A 19,511-nucleotide genomic window follows, 5' to 3' on the forward strand; every position below is an offset into this window, starting at 1 on the left:
AGAAGAGTCCAGCTGCAGACCTTAGAGCCCCAAAGCATGCTCAGCTCCCAGCAGCTTGTCTGTCTGTCCTGGAGAACACCAGCACAGTGCTGTGAGGGAGGTTCTCACCACAGGTTTATCTCTCAGTCAGATTTCTCCCAGTACACTTGGCTCCCACACTCACTGACGAGCAGCCATGTCGGGCTATTTACCATCCTTTGAGAGACTTCAGCTTTGCACTTCACACAACACAATCAGAAAAATAATTGGCAGCCATGGATATCTCTAAACAGAGGTCCTAGCAGAGTAAATACTGAGGGATTCTTTTCCCCTCCTTCTAGAAGCTACTCTAAGCTCCTTTGACTCATCACTGAAGGCTGCACCATGAGCTGGAATGACACTGCATCTTGAGCCGAGTAATGCTGTCTCATTCAGTTCTTACTAAAACAGAATAATACTGATTCTATCTCCATAGCTCTGTTGTAATGCCATGACATGTAACTCACAAACAGAGACAGGCACATCCCATAAATTCCTTCTGCTCAGTGACAGCTTGGAGCCTTTCTGTCCCTCGGTAACCTTTGTCCCCTGTGTTCTTAATCTCCGACAAGTGTCAAAGGGAGATCCCTACCCTGTAAAGCCTCCAAGTCACAGTGTTTACACCAGAAATATAACATGGCCATCTTCCTGCAGCACTCTCATGGCAGGAGCACATGTTCTCGTCCTCTTGTCAGGTAAAGTGTCCTCTCAAGATGCCAGAGGCTTTGGATTGAATCTTGTTGCACACTGCAGCTTTCCTGTAGGGCACAAAATCTTTGAGGTTGGGAGAGAGAAATCGGAAGCAGACAGTTTCACTTTGAAACAGGTTATTTTAGGATGGAAGGAACACAGGTCGTCATCCACATGCACTTAAGGCAGGCCTGCGTTCTTCCTACTGAGCTGCTCCACATTGTACAAGATGATTTATGGCTTTATAGAGCAGAGAAACAGAGAGAAACTTGAACTGGAGACTGGTGCCCTCAACTAGGCTCTTCTACTTGGTAGTACATGGTAAGGATATATCTTCCTTATGCATACTTATACAGGCATACCAGGTGGAAGATCCAGGAAGTACTCAAAAAAGGCTCAGATGGCTGTTTTTCCTCCTTTCCTGACAGAGTACCCAAGCAGACTTGCCCCTGTTTTCCCTTCCTCAGTTGCCAAGAAAATCTTTGACGTTTACTTCCTGCTCTGTCATTGCTAAGACACACCTCTGAAAGCAGGAAGGTCAAATTGCTTTTTTGTTGAGATGAGAACTAATCCTGGTTCCTCTGTCAGTCTTGGAAACAATACACAGGCGTCTGCATGCTTAACACAGAACCATGGTTTCTACTTCACAGGCAAATGATAGAAAATACAGGAGCTCTGAGACCAAGTATTTCAGCAGTAAGGAGGATCCAGAACTTAATGAACAGTGAGATAAGCTCTGGGTGTATTTCATGCCCTTCTTTGAATGCAAACCTCTCCACAGGGAGAGGTTTTAAATAGTCATCATTTGCTTAGCTCACACATGGTTTCCCCCAAGGTCTGGTGCTGCTACCCCAAATGCATTTTTTCTAGTATCAAAAATTAGTTTTTCAGGCCAAGTGAATTTTCCTGTGATCAGATTTCCACTTGACCATTGGCTATTTGCAGTGCTTATATGCCTCTGCCAGCTGTTGCTTTGTGAGAGGAGACTCGACACTTTCAGCTGAGTTGGACACTTTTCAGCATTGGCTTGAATGTGCAGTCAGCACATTTTTAAAATTTTCTTTTTAATTAAAAGAATTTGTGCACTAAATCAAGGTTTTTTGCTTTCACTATCCCTGACATTCTCAAGAAAATCACACTGTGCTTCATGACTTCTCTGTAAGGGACTGTTAAAAGAAAGTGGTTTGGAAGTCTTTGCAACAGTGCTCCCATTGTCATTATAATCACTCCCTTTGGGAAGCAAAATAAGTGGCATTAAGTTTCTGAATTAATATAACTGTAATTACTCTGCAATTAAGTTCACAAGCAATAAGAAGAAAACCCTTTATATCAAAATAGCTTTACTTAGTAAAAGCATTTTAAGCACAGAGTAACTTGAGTGGCTTTTGCTGTTTGCATAAGGAATTGCCATGGTGTGCTGCTATAATAAGAAAAATCCAGGAATTCATTAAACTGAGAATTCAGATTTAGTAGACAACTTAAAAGACATTTATTTTTTAAAAAACACCAGTTTTGTGCATTTGCAATATTGTTAAACACCAGGATGTTGTTTAACAACTCTGCAAATGCACAAAATAAAACCAAATCTGCAAATCTTGGCTAAAGTTTTGTTTAACTATAAGGCTGTAATAATGGTGCCTCTTTATATTACATGGCATTTCAAAATTTCCATAGGACTTGGCAAAGAAGGAATGGGCCTGTTGGAGTGCACAGGCTTTATCTTACAATCTAAGAATTGTAAGATAAAACAAGATGAATCTGGTGCTGGGGATGGAAAGATGAAGCATGGGCTGGAAGCCAGGAGATGGCTATTGGCATTGCAGTTTTCAGTCTTGGAAAACTGACTGGGCTGACAAACTCGGGCATATATTTGTGAGACACTGAGGACCTGCTTCTCTGACAATAAGCCAGCTTGATCCTGGAGGCAAGTACTTCAGGGTCAGAAGGTATCTCAGTATGTATATCTGAGAGGATGCAGTTGGGGTGGGGTTCAATAGTCCTCCAGGCCAGGCAGCTAAGGCTGCCTTTCAGTGAAAACCAGAGAAATTTATCTCTGAAGATTTGGAAATAAAATGAACTTCTGCTTAAAACAGCACCAAAGCCTTCAGCTGAAACAAACTTGGGGTAAGGAAATTACTGCTATCACCAATAGTTCTAAAGAAAAGTAGTGTCTGATGCTTTTTGAAATATCTTTGGTCATCTTCCTGATCAGACTGAAGAAATTTCTTAATTTGGTTGTTCAACTAAGCCACTGTAGATTAGTACCCGGACAGGGAACTTTACTTTGCTCATTACCCTTCCTGCCATTTAGCACAGCCAAGGGCAAAGCTGCCTTGTCCAGCACGATGGACCAACACAGAGGATACAGGTGTGTCCTTACCTGAAAGTCCATCTCAGCCAGGAATATGGTACCTCATCATCGGTGTCATGTTGCACATCTGGGTGTGCATTTATGCTTCTCCATCTGGATACATTAAAGTGGTAAAGTTTTTTATTCAAAGGCCTTTGTTAAGTATTTGCATGCTTATGATGCTGGTGCATTACTGAAGGGTGCCCCCACCCTAAGAAATGTAGTCTGGGCATGTTATGGTGATATGACCACCAGTTGCATTTTAGCCTGCCTTTCCCCTGGCTTTTCAGATGTAATCCACTGTTTCGCCTTTTTTAGACTGTTACAGGTATCTGACCAAAAGCAGAAATACAGGAAAGACAGCAATGCAGTAGGAAAATACGATGCAAGGCTGATATGAATCTTCCTGGCATGGACTTACTGTGAAGCCTTGTGATAAACCAGCATCCCTAGTCAGAGTTTGGCAGAAAGGTCTAGGTAGCAAGGATAAAGCACTGTAACTCTATCACTTGCTGGAACTGGTTTCACTGCCTGATTTCTGAAGTGAGAAGTTTCCCTTGAGGAAAGGGAGGTAGAGAGGAAAGGAAGGTCAACATCTCCTTTAACCAAAAAGTCATTGAAGCCTCTGCTTCAGATTTTGACTAATGGTAAAATAAGAGGAGAGGTAATTGCTTAAAATCCGAATTAGGTCATTTTCCCAAAAGTGCACAGACTGATTGATCATTACAGAGTCAAGCTGATCATTAACCACAGCTGGTTTTCCTCTGTACAATCCTTATTCTTGTATTGGGCAAACAGGAAGATGGTTGAAGATCCGAAGAGAAAACTGCTCATGGTTCTTGCTCTCCTCTTGCTGCCCAGCTCAGCACAAACAGGTAAGAAAAACATGACTGCCTGGCAAGGGATTGAAGGTTTTACAGAGAAGGATCTGAATTCAGTTCTCCCTAAACAAGCTGTATGTCAATAGGTCCTGGCAATAACCTTTTTATGTTCTGGGGAGAAAAAGTGGTGCAAGAATTGTCCTTTCTTCTCTTATGCTTCGATTCAATCACCCTCAGTGATTTAATTCCATTAACCTGATTTCCAAGAATGATCCAGGTTTACCTGAAGAGTAAGGATGCAGAAAAGGGACCACTTGGCCTCTGGCAGTGGCATCTTTGCCACATTGCTTCAAAAGGTCAGCAAGTGTGATCTGCAGTAGCTGAGAGAAAAATAAACAAATGCCACACTTCCATTTCTTTCTTGAATTGTACTGTCAATGAGACTGCCTTAGAGATCACATCTACAGTCCCACATCACCTGCAGCTTCACTGCAGTGCACCTCCTGCCTTTCCTTTACTGATGATCCCTCTCATCTTATGCCATTTCTGACTCTCACTGTGCTGGTACTCACCCTGCTTTTGCTACTTAGACTGGCTCATGACCTACAGTTTTTCCAAGCAGATCTCTAAAATTATCTCTTTTTTTCCTTGTCAGTGCACAGGAAGACCAAATAAACAGCAGTGAGGGATAGTCACATCCTTCTAGTGGAATCTGAATATTGAATCTCACCCCTTTGTACTGACCCATAGGCCATGTTTTGTCTAGCTGGTGTAAAGTATCTTCTGAGGGAAATTGGGAAGCTGATTGTTCAATTTTAAAATACATAAATGAACAATTATTTTATTATATGCCAAATTCAAGGCTGCTTTGCTTCCTCCAGTCCAGAAAGAAAGGTGCATGTATTGTTATTGCAGCAGGATTCCAGCTCTTAAAGTGACACTGCTAGTGACACGTACTGCTGAACTTTTGTGCTTGCTTTTTAGCCTAAATTTCCTCAGGTGTTTTACTAGCTACAGTTCAGATGTTTATTTTTTGCTGTCTAGGTCAAAGTGCCTTCCAGCAGCAACCTTTTCATTCTCATAAAGCATTTTCATCAAGCAAATTAATTAATTGTGAAATTATCATTGACATATTTTTTCATCAGCATTCTCATGTTTTATCATCGACATTCTCATACTTCTGGATTTTTGATGCAATTGTTAGTTAGACTTGCACCTTCTACTAAGCCTACCAGAATTTGAATACCCCCCATTCAGTGGTGACTACCTGTTGGCAACTGTTTTTTTAAAAATCTAACAGCCACCTCATAAATGTACTTAGTAACTGGTGTAGGTGGCCAATTTGCTTAAAAAACCCAGCGAAATATCACTCACCTCATGGTAAAACAACTCTCAGAAGTCCAAGCTGGGTATGATATTCATGGTTATTTCCCCAGACAGAGCTGGAATTCCCTCAAAGGACAGAAACAACTTTATCAGTCAGGTAAAGTTTCCAGAATTGCCTCATTTTCATTTATGCTAGATACTTTTAATCTTTATCAATAGAAGTGAAATTGCTACCTTCATTTTTGTGACGAATTAGAACAAGGGGTGTTTTTTTCCCATTGTACAGACCCAGACTAAATGTGCCACTCCCTCCCTCCTGTGCAGGGAATACAGACAGACTTTCAGAGCATCACTGCACAGACTTCCAGAGAGCCAATTTCCTACGGGGCAGGAAACTTAAGGTCCAGTTTATTCTGTTCACTTCCTCAAGCCCCAGCTGCGGAGAGCTGATTTCAGATGATGATAGCATCAAGAACTGCAGCTTCAACAGCAGTCTGGAAACCAAAATCATCATCCATGGCTTCAGGTGAGAGAAAGAAGAGCACTGTGACTAAGTTTTCACTGGTAAATTAAACACAGCACGAGTTAATATCTTTCCTTCTTTCTTCCTTCCTTTCTTCCTCCTGTCTCTCTCTCTCTCTCTTCCCACATATTTCTATTTCTTTCCTTTTTTCAGCATTTTCCATTAAGAAGTCTTCTTTAAGATTCTTGTCCCTTTAAACAATCTTGGATTTCATGCCCAATAGCCTGGGTTAATGAGCCATTTAGAACTCCAAGCAGACAGATTATCCTTCTATTCTTGAAAGTGTTGGGACTGAAGCTGTTTTTTTTAACTGCCATCATTCTGCAAACTTCTGTGCCATTTCTCAGTCAGGTGTGACCATATAATATTATTTGTTTTGAAGTGCAAAAGCCTGAATAGAAAGTGCATAGAAAACTGAAATGAAACCATAGCAAATGCTGCAGGGTCTTCTCAGAAAGCTAGCTGTTGCCTCCAAGTGAGACAGCACACTCTTCACCAGATAGCATTAGAGGAACTGGGCAAAACAGAGCCTCTTCGGTTTCCCTGGAATTCTTTGGTATAGATTCTTATTTTTGATTGTCTAGAGATGAGAAAATGTAGCAGTGAAAGACCAGGTGATCTGGCCAAGGACTTCCTATCAGTGGCAGCAGAGAAGGATCCAGGTGTTCCCAATCACCTCACTTACTCCAGGTGGGCTCTGTGGTGGCTAAATGAATCATCACAGAGAGAGTGAGATCTCAGCCTGAGCCCTGCAAATGTTCTCTCATTCATTAAAATATGTGGTTCTCTCCCGAATCAGAGCATTCTGGAAAGTGTTATTACACCACTGCAAAAAAAATTTCCAGGTGTGGGTGTCTGGCACCAAAAATAACTTCCAGCCACTGTCTGGCAGCCTCCTCTGAGACATATGAAGCTCCAGCACCAGTGAACATCACAGTGGTACGTGCCCTGTTTAGGGAACAGCTAACATCCTTGTCTCTGGTGACTCCGCAGGGCTTTGGGTACCAAACCTTCCTGGATTGAAGGGCTTGTCCAAGCCATACTGCACACCAGCCAGGTGAATGTGATTGCAGTAGACTGGGTTTATGGGTCTACAGGAGCCTATCCCTCTGCAGTGGAAAATGTCACACAGCTGGCCCTCACCATCTCACAGTTCATCAGCAAGCTCCTGGTAAGCTACTGTGCATTTCCAGTGTAGGGAGCACGGCCAGGCAGCTGCTCTCAACCTGCTGTATCCAGGAGTTGGACAAGTGAATTTTTTTATTCCAGATTTTTCCTTTTTCCCTCTCCAAATCCAGGCTTGAGCATGCTAGCATTTTACTTCTTCCTTCAGAGTTTTGACATTTTCTGGAAAAAAATTCCCAATTGTCAGCTGCCTCTCCAGTTCAGAACAAACCTAAAACCTGCCTTGGGTCTTCTCAGATCCATATTTACTGGACAGTCTTCTTCTGCTGAGAAATTTTGTCCAGGAAGCTAGCAGGAGTGAGATTTGAGGCTATATTATATTTGCTCTGGACTTCAGATGTACTTTCTAGTATGTGAAAATACCGAGATGTGTCCCATTCTGTTCATGCAAAGCACAGCTGAACAAGACTTCTGCAATCAGGGTGATGAATCCTTGTAAACTCTCCTTTAATGGAGATGTAATCCTTGTAAATGTAATCCTTGTAAACTCTCCATTAAATGTTTGCAGTGCTGACCAACCTGTTTAGGGCTGGGTTTGCATCTGTGGACCTGAAGAAAGGTCCTGAAAAACAGAAAGTGCAATAGCCATAATTTCCTTAAATATTTAGTTTCCCACTGTACACCTCAAAAGCAATCCCACATTAGGAGAGTTACAGAGCTGCTGGGTGGGCTGGGACAGGGTATTTCACCTTTCTGCTACAGAAACAGTCATTTGTATTACTGTCACCCTGCAGGCCCTGGGAGTCTCAGGGACATCTATCCACATCATTGGGGTAAGCCTCGGAGCACATGTCGGGGGCCTGGTGGGGCACTTCCATGGCGGTCACCTGGGACGGATAACAGGTATCACCACACTGAGTCTGGGGTCCTCACCTGCCCTACGAGAGAGAATGAAAGAGCAAGAAAGGGGAGTCATTCAGAGCAGTCTTTTAATTTCATAAGGGCTCACTAGATCCAAGCTTATGGGCTTCTTCCTAGATTCTGACAGCACCTTTCAACATCAGTCCCCTCCATGCTGCCAAAAGAACACAAGTATTTGTAAAAATGTCTTTCCATCTTTGCTACACTCTTTGCTCAGCAAAGTACAAGCCCTCATGACTAGTGAAAGCCCACAACACTCATAACCTTTGCTTCCAAATTACAGCATGCACATGTGGTTCTTAGAACTAAAGCCCACAATGCAGTTGTGGGGGGAAAGCAGGAGTGAGCTGCTCTGCAAGAAAACGTGAGCTGAGAGCCAAGGGGACAGTGAGGTGTGCAGTGGCCCCACAGACAAGGGATGCAGTTCTGCTGTGTCTGGGCAAGAAGAGCAGTCCAGTGACAGGAACCAGGGTCATCCAGAGTCTAGTTGGTAGTGATAAGGCAAGCCTAAGATCAAGCCAGGAAGTCAAATCAGGACCAAGCCTGACCAACAAGGCAAAGGCCAGGGCATGGCATCCTGACCACACAGCTCAGGCAAGGAACAAATGTAATAGCCTGAGCCAGCGCTGGGAGGACCCAGATGAGGCTCCTTGCTGTTCTCCCCCACAAGTTGGCTGTTCTCACAGTAGGCTGGTCTAATGTCACCCAACTGTACCAAATCAGAGCTAACCTTAAACATAGCCAGACTCCTGGGTGTGAGGAAGAGGCTCCACTAAGGGGAATTGCAGAGCAAAATGGTTATAGGTTAATCCTGTCATTTAGAGGTTTTGGTGCATCAGGACCTGTTCAGCCTTTAGGTGTGAAGCATGAATAAACTTACAGAATCATTTAGGTAAGAAGAAACTTTGGAAGTCACACTAGTCCACACACCACCATCACCCCTCCTCAAAGTGGGGCTGCATTGTATGTCATATCAGACTGTCAAGGGTTTTACTAAATTCTATGAATCCCCAGTGACAGATTCATTTTGATGGGAGAGGAATGTCACTAAAAAGGAACAGACAAAGTCTCCAGCAGTGTGGCCTCAGCTCTCAGTCTGCCTCATCTCATGCTAGTCTGTCTCACAAAGGTATTCTCAGGAAGGGCTCACCACTCTTGGCTGGGCAGTCCAGAGAAATGTTGGTTCTGTTTTCACAGCTATCCATGCTGCATGAAATACAGGAATTTCTTAATAGGAAGTGAATTTCATGTTGAGCCCTTATTAAAGCTGTGAATCAAAGTTTACATTAGGAGAAAATTGGAGTAGCCTTTGTCCTGCGTGAGAATTTTGTGATCAGTGATGTCTTCAGAAGCAGACACATTTCCATGAAACCATGGTAATTAATTTCAGAGTTAAGCACTCTTCCTCTCTATGTTGTCCACATGTAATAGAAGTTCTGCAGATTTATTTGTTCCATTTTAAACTCTGCTCAAATACAATCCCTTTTCCACATTCCTGTTAATCCTGTGATTTTATAGGCACACTGGGAATTGCAGATTCCAGTTCAGCTTTAGAAGCCTGAAGACATACTGGGTTAGACCCAAAATATGCCTGATCTCATCTCCTGCCTCCTCACAAATTCCTCAAACAGGAATTTGACCCCTGAGCCACAATTTGCTGAAGTGTATGTTCATATTAGGTTTCTGCCTCCTCACTAAGAATTTTATGCCACACTAAATAACGATTTTCATGCTTTTAAAGCTTTTAATTACAACTTGGTCTGTAGAAGTGGGTGGGGAACCTCTCAGCTTTTTGTGCATATCAAGATTAAAGACCATTGCAGTCTTATTTTTAGCTTTTATTTACAGAAAGAACAGAAAAGAAGGTTTTTCCTTCTTTTCCTCCTTCCCTCTCCCCTCACAAATGCAGACATGCCCATTTGTATATTGTTGATATTGCCTTCTCCACACAGAATTAATGAGACTGAGTCCAAAACTGTGAAACCAGCCAGCTCCAAGGTTAAGTGGCACGAAGAACAGATGTGCTTCCTAAATTATTGTTGCCTGGGGAATGAAAAAGTCTTGTGAGGTCACTTTTCTATAAAATGAGAACAGGATACACCTCAGGAAAAAAAAATAAAAATTAATCAGCTCCTGGGTATTGCCAAGGATACTTTTCTGTGTTCCTTTGAGTCCACTGAAGTTGCTCTAGGAACAAGTTTTAGACAAAAATGTAGATAGTTGCTAAAGACTCAATTTTATTTGTGGAGAAAGGGCTCAGAAGCCTCTTTGGTTTAAAATTGTTTGGTAGTATGAAACTTCTGTAGTTCCTGAGTTGATTAATGCCTAGGGTGCTGAATTCACCACCTAACTGCTGATCTGCAGTGACATTTCTCAGACTGTAGTGCTAATACACACAACAGTACAATTTGGGAAGGCATTAAAAAGTTTGATTCTCTTTCACCAAAACTCCAAGAGACACTATGCATCTTCTCTGTCAGAGCTATTTAAGGCTCAGTCACCTTTAGTTAAAACAAATACCAAAAGGTTATGGAACAGCAGGGACAATGCAAGGAAGCTGTAGCGGAAGTTGGCACTGGCAGAAACTATTCTGGAGCTTAATCGCTGAGACCTGACAATAATTTATTATATCTGCCTAGCACTATTTTTAAAGTTCTAGATAAAATAACTGTTCCAGAAATAAGAAAGAGAGGGGCTGAGAAGTACTTGTTGAGGTGTTTGATTTTGTTACAGCCCTGGATCCTGCAGGCCCTAAGTACACCAGAGCCAGCCCCGAGGAACGCCTGGATCCTGGGGATGCCCTCTTCGTGGAAGCCATTCATACTGATGCTGACAGTAAGCTGGCTTCCCCCTTCCTCAGCCTGGCCTTCTGTTCCTCCTGACATCATCATTGCTAAGGATTCTGTAGGTCATTGTCCCTTTTTTTGCCAAACTACTATGAGTTGAAGTTCACTCTGAGGAAGTTTCTTGTTAAGAAAGGCTTTGATGATGAATTCATACCCCAGAGCTCTTCAAACAACAGACAGGAGGAGATTTCTACAGTAGAGTGAATTTAAGCAGTACCGGCTTGGCATGACTTTTACTTCCAGAAGGGAGTTTTATAGGTCTAGCCTCACTTTGTTTTTTCCTGCCTGATGTAAGAAAGGTTCCACCCAGTCGGAAGGTAACAGAGTCAAACCAGCAGCTGGTGCAGCAACAGAGTAACTTAAAGCACTGAGGATCTACATGGGCAGAACATGGGCTAAAGAATAATGTGGTGCCTTTGAGTCACGTCTTTTGCCTAGGGACCACAAAAACCTCTACCAAAACAACTCTCAATTATCCTTTATAATCCCACATTAAGACTGTGGTGAGTTCTCCTTTACTTAGAATCAAAAACTAGAGTTGCTGAGCTCGTGGTTAAGACACAGTTTCCAGTAATTTTGATGGCAGGGCCCGGAGCATTTTCTTCTCCATGCATCAAACCTGCACATGTAGAAGCAGGAAATCTGGCCTTGATGTCTCCAGCATTAGGGCTGGCTCCAGTACTACTAATGCTCAACCAATTATTGGGACCTGTCATCAACACATAGGGTAAAGCCTACCCAAGAGCCAAGCCTGAGAATGAAGTGGCATTTGACCTCCTTTCAGATTTCGGGATCCGGATTCCTGTAGGCCATATCGATTATTTTGTCAATGGAGGCAAAGATCAGCCAGGGTGCCCCCGATTCATCTCTGCAGGTAAGAACACTCTCTGGCCAAGCAGAGAGCTTTCATGGCCATTTAGCAGACTGTGAAAATGCTGTTTGGCAAGCAGCTCTTGCTACAGCCAGGGCAGTCAGTAAAGCGAGATAAACGTATTCACAGCCCACATCTCTTCTCAGCAGTACAAGAAACAGGTGAAATTAAAATCACATACAGATCAAGTGTCTTGGCAGCACTGCTGTCAAGAGATGTGATTTTGGTAATGCTTCTCTGTTTTACAAAACCCTAGCTTCAGTAGAGGTCACACTTTGCAGAAAAGCTCTTAGCAGTAACGAAAGTTGGTTTTTGTTTTCGTGCTCAAAGTTGTGTCTACTTAGAGAGACAGTTCGTACAATTACTGTCCTTTTCTTCTAGAGAAGAGGACTTTCCACAGTAAACAGTGTGGACTCATTAACATTCAAGTATGTTCTGTATGAGTCAGCTGCATTGAGGGTCAGCTTTCCTGAGATACCTACAGTACCTCATTTCCCATAGCTGGGGTTTCAGCGCAGGTGGGAGTCAAATCTGCTGCACTCCCTTACAGAGAGCTTGATTGATGGCCTGATTGATGGGACACTGACAGAAACAAGATAGCTCTGTGGTCTCTTTCTTCCAAGGGATTTGGTCTGAGAGATAGATACGCTTGTAACTTCCTGCAGAACTTTCTTCCAGGGGGATCTGGGCTTGTAGCCACATAAATGCCCTGCAAAATGTAATTAATGGGAAGGTGATTGCTGCAGTATGTGTTCCTTCACTCCCAGTTCCTTGGGAATGAGCAAAAAGCCTGAAGCTGACTGGAAGAATCATGGCTGCTTTTCTCTGGTTGATTTTTTCCTTGCAGGCTATAACTTTCTAATCTGTGATCACATGAGGGCTGTACATCTCTACATCAGTGCCTTGAGCCATCCCTGTCCCATCGTGGGGTTCCCCTGTGCAAGTCATCAAGATTTTCTAAATGGTCATTGCCTGGACTGTGCAAAACCCTTCCTGTCCTCCTGTCCCAGAATAGGTACAGTACCAGCATGAGACCTTCCTGGAACAGATGACAATACATTCCTGATGGTGTCAGTGCAGAGCATGGGATGTAGTCCAGATTTGTCTGAGCAGGATTTGCTTTGGATCTGTTTGGGAAGAGTGACAAGTTGTTTTGTTTTCAGGCTTCCATAAATGCACTATAAAAACTCATATATTGCCCAGAGTTGAACAGCAAAATCTTGAACATTTCTGATCTTTAAACATTTCCTAGAGTCCAGATATGTGTTGAAAGAGAGTTTACAGAATCACCTGCCAGAATGAATAAGGCTGTCAGCTCAAAAAAATGTCTTGTTTAGAGGACTAGATGAAAATTTTAGTTCAAGCCTGAAGTTCCAGTCTTCTACTACTTCAACTGCTCAGCATTGTTGAGTCACTTCCTTTTCATAAATTTCTGCCATGGCCACTCCAAAGAGGAATTCTTTGGACTGGGAGAAGGTAATAGATTCCTCTTTTAGGCTTCTGAAACTGGGCTGTGGCATGAGGAAAGGAAGTGTCCGCTGCTACTATTTGCAGTATGGTACCAGAGGAACATAAAGAGAGGCCTTTTTTGGTATTAGTTGTCTCAGATCAGCCACCTCTCCCTCATCTCACCAAACCATTTCGCCAGTTATTCAGTGATGCAGGCCATGAGTTATGGTGGTTTCCTCATTTGACCAAGGAATTCAATTTCCCTTCTGTTTGCACTGTCATTTACCTCTGCACTAAGTTTCCTGATTTGGTAGTCTTTAGTCTTGCTCATTTTGCACAGATGCATCTGACAGCAAAGTCTGTTGCAGAGGAATGAAAAGAAAGCCACCAAGAGGTTCTCTGGTGATGATTACCTGGGGTAGCCAGAGGAGGTTTTCTGAGGGAATGTTAACCCGTCAGACACCACAAAATTGTACTTGCTCTGATTTGCACTGGTATAAGAAAGGGACCTGTTCTCCAAAACAGGGGAGTCAAGCAGGGTGAAAAAAGGTGACTGATATATATTATATTTCTGTTATATTTTCTTACTTATATTTTTGTTATGTCATTCATGGCTTTTCCTGCCCTGAGTTTATTTCCCCCCTGCAGGCCTGCTGGAGCAGGGAGGTGTCAACATGAGCAGGTTGCCCCAGGAAGTGAAAGTTTTTTTAATGACCAGTCCTTCAGCCCCATTCTGTGGTAAGTAGCATGAAAGAAAAAGGAGCCAGAGGGGTGTTGGCTAATGAGGCAGATCCTCTGAGGAGCCCAGGTAGTAACAGCACATTACCACATCAGAGTCAGCTGCTGTGGGCTATGGGGTCTGAGACACACCACTGAAGAGCAATAATATTGCACATCTCCTCCATAAAGCATACCAGCAGATATTTTAGTGTGGGCACAGCCCTGAAGAAGCGCAGCCACATGTGTTTTCAGGGCTGAAGTAAAAGGGATTGAAAGTGCCTGTCTGTTCACACTGGGCTATACAGACATGCCCCTGTGCCTCACATAGCACAGAAACTTGATTTTCTCATATGTCTGTTTAATCTTTTCTGCTGGTGGGGCCAGGGAATGAGTGCTCTTTTGTCATGGGCAGGTCCTACAGAGAGTATGTGTCCTCACACCCACATTCTTTGCTTCATGTGTCCTCACACCCACATTCTTTGCTTCTTGCTCAGTATACCACAGCCTGGTTGAGTTCCAGTTGCAGAAGAAAAGAAACAGAGTCACCAGCATTGAGATCAGTTTCATCAGCAACAGCACCAAGGACACAGCAAAAATCACCATGTGAGTGACAGTGCATGCTTCTGGCCTGTTTTTTCCCAGCTCCATGAGTGAGGATGTTTATTCTAGGCAAAGCACAGAAACAGCATATTTCCCTGAGTGATGAACCACAATCCTGTTTCTTAAGTCCCTCCACATTTTCCTTAAATGCCTTCAAGAATCAGGCATGTGCTACCATTACTCAGTAACCCTGACTGGGTCCACATCTTTCCCAAGTGCACAAAGCAGCAGGAGCACCCTGGGAGCCCCAGATTTGCATATTTTTGTGTGGCTATGCTGATTCCTTTTCCACACCATACCCTGACCTGGCTTCACTTAAACTGCAATCACTGTCAGATAGTTATTAGCCCTGCTCTGGCAGATAGGGGTGGCTTACAGCAAGACCCCCATCCACCAGGGGCTCCAGAGGGATGGACTTTGTGGCTTAGACATATCTCTTGATGCCCAAGAGGGCAGCAGTTGCAAAGAGGAGACAAGTGCACTTCAGCACAGTCAGAAATGTGTTAGTACTTGCTGCCTCTGCAGTAATGCAGCAATGCTCTCACTCCCATTGCAGACAAAAGCAAGGGGCAGGTGACCAAGATCCACTGTGTAGACAGAAACATGCCTCTTGAAAGCACCACCCTCCACCAGACTGTCTGAATTAAAAGATCAGACTCCACAGCTTCCACAGCTCTTGCCACCAGGGGATCTCCCCACCACAACAAGTTCCGCAGAGTCTTCCTCACTTCTTCCTACTCCTTGCCCATTGCTCTGGACTGGGAACCACAATACAGCTAACACATGCTGCTGGCTGCCTCAGGAAGCAGGAAAGCAGCCTGCTAAAGAGTCCTAGGAAGCTCTCCTGGGATCACAGGGATCACAGTGCTGGCTCCCACACAGTCCTTACTGCTAAGCCAAGATATTGTGGCCTACTTGTGTTGATATTGTGGGCCTACTTGTGTTGCTGACTCAGTCATGGGCACCAGGAGGTAGGGGGGAGAAATGGGGAAGGGGAAACCACACTCTAGGGTACTTTCCAGAGTGACGCAGATGCTTGGACACAGATTTCCAGCCAGGCACTACAATTTGGGTTGGTACTCCGGCCTGGTGGAGCTCAGTCTGTTCAACTCCTGGTTTGGAAGCCAAATGTGCCTTTTTCACAGCAGGAGGGAAGAAATAGTAATGCCCAGGTCAGACCAGGACCATGCAGCGCTTCCATTGGCAGTTGTCAGACACTAGGTTTGGTGGGAGTCCAGCAGGAGGCATGTGAGCGCTGGAGGGAAAGGAAGTGAGCCAGGCAGGCAATCCCGAGGCTTTGCTGTACCCTCCGCTTTTAATGAGACAGTGGAGTTAGAGCAGGGTAACCTATCCAGAGATGCCCTGCGGGGGGGAGCAGCAGCTGTGTTTCTCTTAAACGCCTTTCTTAGAAGCACAAGGCTAAACTAAAAAATTTGCTTACAGCAATAAACCTACAGATTTGAGAGCAAAAAAATGAAGATATCCCTTTTATTTCCCACTAGCAGCAAAGGGCAAATTTCCCTGCTGTAGGCAAAGCTCAGCCTTCCAGTGTAGTCAAGTTCAGAGTATCAAATGGGCATCTAAACATAGATCCTCACATCACAGTTGAGACACTGATCGATCAGTGACTTATCTCAGATGATCTGTCATGTATATCATCCTGCAGTTTCCCAGAAGTGCAGTGGGACTTACTTGGGAGTGTTCAGCTAGTCTCAGACCTTCAGCAAAGGACTCACATGGGTTGTGTCTTGCCTCAAACTGCCCTTCTCGTCTCCTCCCCCAAATATCCATTCCAGACTTACTCCTCCCTACATGTTGCTCAGAATGCCCCAAGAGACATGTCCCAAAGGTTCAGTAGCTGACATGGGCCTGATGAGTGAGGAGTTTGTTACACAGGACACTTCCCAGCTGCACTGCTGTGTGCTTGCACATCACATGACATCATCCCCCACATCCAAGAAAACATACCTCTAAAGTCAGCTAAGTCTCATAAATCCATCCAAACGTTGTGCAGGATTGGACCAAGTGTCAGTCCCAGGAATGGCTCTTTCAACATGCTTAACTGTACTGCATTCCTCTGTCCATGGAAAATATGCCATAGAAAGATGGCCTCCATTTGCTATCCATTATTCACTTTTATAACTACAATTTTGACATGCTTCTTATTTTTAGCATCTTCAAGCCAGACACAGACACACAAAACCCAGCAACTACTGCTGCAGTCTCAGGGAGGGACTGGGTGTGCTGGTGTGGATTGGCTGCTGTGAGTGCTGCTGTCAGCCAGTGCCTGAGAGTTTGGTTAGCAGAATTGTAGGCTCTTCCTGACCCTTTTGTCACCACTCCCCTTTCCCTGCCATCATGTTGCTGATAAGTCATCCAGGTGGTTCTGGGACTGTGCCAAGCCAGCTGCACATGTCATTCTTTGTGAGCACAAGGAAATAAATGATCTCCATGCTCAAGGAGGTGCCAAGTAGATCAAGTGCAAGGCCCCCTGGATGGACTCCATAGAAGGGACTTAAAATACCTGGGTAGCACAGATCTGTGGCACACAACTCAATGGGCTCTGGTCATTGGCTCATTACCAAACCTCTGTCATTTCTCAGTTCACATTGCCTGGGTAAGAGCATAGGATGGACAAAGGTCCCTCTATCTAAACATCCCACCTTCAATATAATCAAAAGCAAGTAGCTAGAGAAGAGTATAAAAAATCTCCATGTAAGCATATAGCAATACTTCCCCAAAGAGTTTCCCTCTGTCTAGTTACATCTGAGGGACTTTCAGAGCCAAAGATGAGATCTTTATCTTTACTAGCTTTTGTATTCCACAAACCTGTCCAGTCCCCCTCCCTTGACTTGTGCAGTCATACGAGCTTCTTGGTATTCACACCATCCCAAATCAGGAATTTTAACAGCATGAAAGGAGTGGTATTCTGTGCAGTGGGTATTCTTTTTTGCCTGACACCTCTTAGCTTTCTTTGGGGACCCCAGTTTGTGTACTGATTCCCACTGATCCCCATCCATTTCATAGATGTTGACTTATCTACTACATATGCCTCTGTGGCAAGCTGAGCAATGTTTCAATCAATATGCAACAGTAAGAAGAGTTGGTGATGGAAGGATATTTATACAGCAATATTCCTGAATACAGAGATCAAGCATGGAGAGACAGCCTGTAAGGTGCTCATGCAATGCCTTGTTTTGACAAATGAGTCTTCTCACTCCATTTTATTATGTGAGGGCTTCCCAATAATACTGCAGATTCCTCCAGTGTTTCCCTGGATCTGCACATGGACTGTGTCTGCAGGTTGACTGAACACATCCCTCACATCGCTCATCCTGCCTTGCAGACCTAAGGACCAGGAGACAGGCAAACGGCTGCTGGTCCACCGAGTTCCCCTCTGCCAGATAAACAGTGTGACCCTGAAGTATATCCCCAAGAATCTTTTTTGGAGCAAGGATGAGCCATCCATTGTTGGCAAGTTCTGTGTAGCACCACTGCCTCTCAATAGCAGGTAAGCCTCAGCAATGTCATACAGGGATGCACTGAACCTATGGATGCAGCTTGTGGTTTGAAGCAGTGCATATTTTCCTCCTATTTAGGGAAACACTTAAAAGGTCTTTTCCATCACCTCTGTGTCCCTATGTAACTAATTTTGCATTTGTGAAAGAGAAAAGCTACAAAGGTAGTTTTCTAGGAGTTTTCTAAAATTCTTTCCCCAGGATAAAAGTGTTGTGCTATGGAAGGAATAGGGCTGCAACTCACATCACCTTGAAAATACTTACATCACAAGCCATGGCAAAAGCTTGTACTAACTAGAATTCTTTTGTCCTTGTTTGCCCTGTCCATCTTCCCCTGTCTACAATGGGCCTCCATCTAAAACATGACAGGTGAACATTTTTCAGGATGAGACAACAGAGGACCAATAATAACCATTTTGGCATTTTCTAGGTCAGACATAGTAGAGTATATACCTTCAGCCATAGTTACCTTTCCTGGAGTAAAAGCAGCCAAGTCCTTCTCATCCTGAGAGAGATAATTGTCTTCTCCATAATACAATATTCTTGACAGGAGTCTTGCAGATTCAAAGTTCTTGCAGGCAGGCCAAAACAGCTGGGTCTATACTGACACATTAAACTGTCCATCTACATTGCTTCTGAAATGCTGGCTCAAGGCTGAAGCAAGCTAGTGGATACTTCAAAGCAGGTTCAAATTCTGTTTTGTTGGACAGGAAGGAGGCTGAAGTTCTAGGCAGTAAAAATATATCCAGTAGACCCAGACAGGGGAAGAAAAAAGACAATTCTATATAAATACCAGGTACTGCCTTGAGTATAAGGACTATTCCTTACTAGCACCTGTTGCACTCCAGAGTTGGGATGGATGTGTTTTTATCCCTTATGAATGGGACAGCAAGGCACATTGCCTGAAAGAGGTGCTAACCTGCACCCCTGGAAACACTGGACTTGGCTTTGATACAGACAGAAACTGTGGAGTTGCACAGGCTCACAACTGTGCTCATGTCACTATGCTGGGAGCACTCAAAGCAACAGTGGTGCTGCTCAGGTCAAGGGGAAGGTGAAGGACATAAGCCCATGCCATCCTTCCAGCCAGTTCATCCCAGCCAGGGCACAGCACTCCTTGCAAAGCAGTGCAGGGTCCAGCACTTTGCTTGCTTCTGTGTTAGGATAGCAATCTCCACCTGTCAGTGCCCAGCCTGACTTCTCTGTGCTCTTCCCACAGCAGGACAATGTCATGTCTGCCCTGGAGCCTCACCCTCCCCAGCAAAACAGACATCTCCTATGAACTGCCTGCTGCTTGTGCCTAGCTCTACCTTCAGGGTACACAGAAGCAGAAAGGAGTCCTAAACCTATTGCTGCTCTCTGCTCTCAAATGATCCTTTCACCATAAAACTGGATGGGTTTTGTTACTCCCTGCATAAGGGGCAAGATGTCAAGGAACTGAAGTGCATGGCAGATTGACAAAATACAAGGTTAACTGGTTATAGCAAAATATTCCAGTTAAAAGACTGGATTGACACTTTTGTCTCACAAGTTCTGTACCCAGCTCTCAAAGTGAGACAGGAAAGTAATTTAATCTCAAGGTTTGAATCTGTATGAAAGAAGGAGTGGATAATATTACTCTTTATATAGTGGGAGTATTAGTATAATTCATTAGTGTTTTATATTAAACTGTCCTGAAATCTTCCTATTAAAGGTAAGAGGTATTATTTTTCCTCAGCAAGGGCACATGAAGG

At 43.9% G+C, this 19,511-nt stretch overlaps 1 protein-coding gene across 1 annotated transcript; it reads left to right on the top strand.

The window, feature by feature from the left end:
* The first annotated feature begins 3,835 nt into the window (after window positions 1-3,835).
* PLA1A (phospholipase A1 member A) lies at window positions 3,836-19,082 on the top strand. The gene is made up of 11 exons (XM_021549045.3): window positions 3,836-3,933; window positions 5,530-5,731; window positions 6,722-6,899; window positions 7,648-7,756; window positions 10,508-10,609; window positions 11,405-11,494; window positions 12,339-12,506; window positions 13,589-13,678; window positions 14,155-14,263; window positions 17,607-17,771; window positions 18,998-19,082. The coding sequence occupies exons 1-11, from the start codon at window positions 3,861-3,863 to the stop codon at window positions 19,080-19,082; spliced, it is 1,371 nt and encodes a 456-aa protein (XP_021404720.3). The 5' UTR covers window positions 3,836-3,860.
* Window positions 19,083-19,511: the final 429 nt, after the last annotated feature.

The sequence above is a fragment of the Lonchura striata genome, chromosome 2 (genome assembly GCF_046129695.1).
Source record: "Lonchura striata isolate bLonStr1 chromosome 2, bLonStr1.mat, whole genome shotgun sequence".
NCBI classification, from domain to species: domain Eukaryota; kingdom Metazoa; phylum Chordata; class Aves; order Passeriformes; family Estrildidae; genus Lonchura; species Lonchura striata.

Bases quoted from the DNA above. Each gene is read 5' to 3' on its own strand.
- PLA1A (XM_021549045.3), top strand. From the start codon at position 3,861: ATGGTTGAAGATCCGAAGAGAAAACTGCTCATGGTTCTTGCTCTCCTC. The intron at 6,900-7,647 runs GTAAGCTACTGT...GTCACCCTGCAG, and splicing joins AGTTCATCAGCAAGCTCCTG to GCCCTGGGAGTCTCAGGGAC. The intron at 10,610-11,404 runs GTAAGCTGGCTT...ACCTCCTTTCAG, and splicing joins CATTCATACTGATGCTGACA to ATTTCGGGATCCGGATTCCT.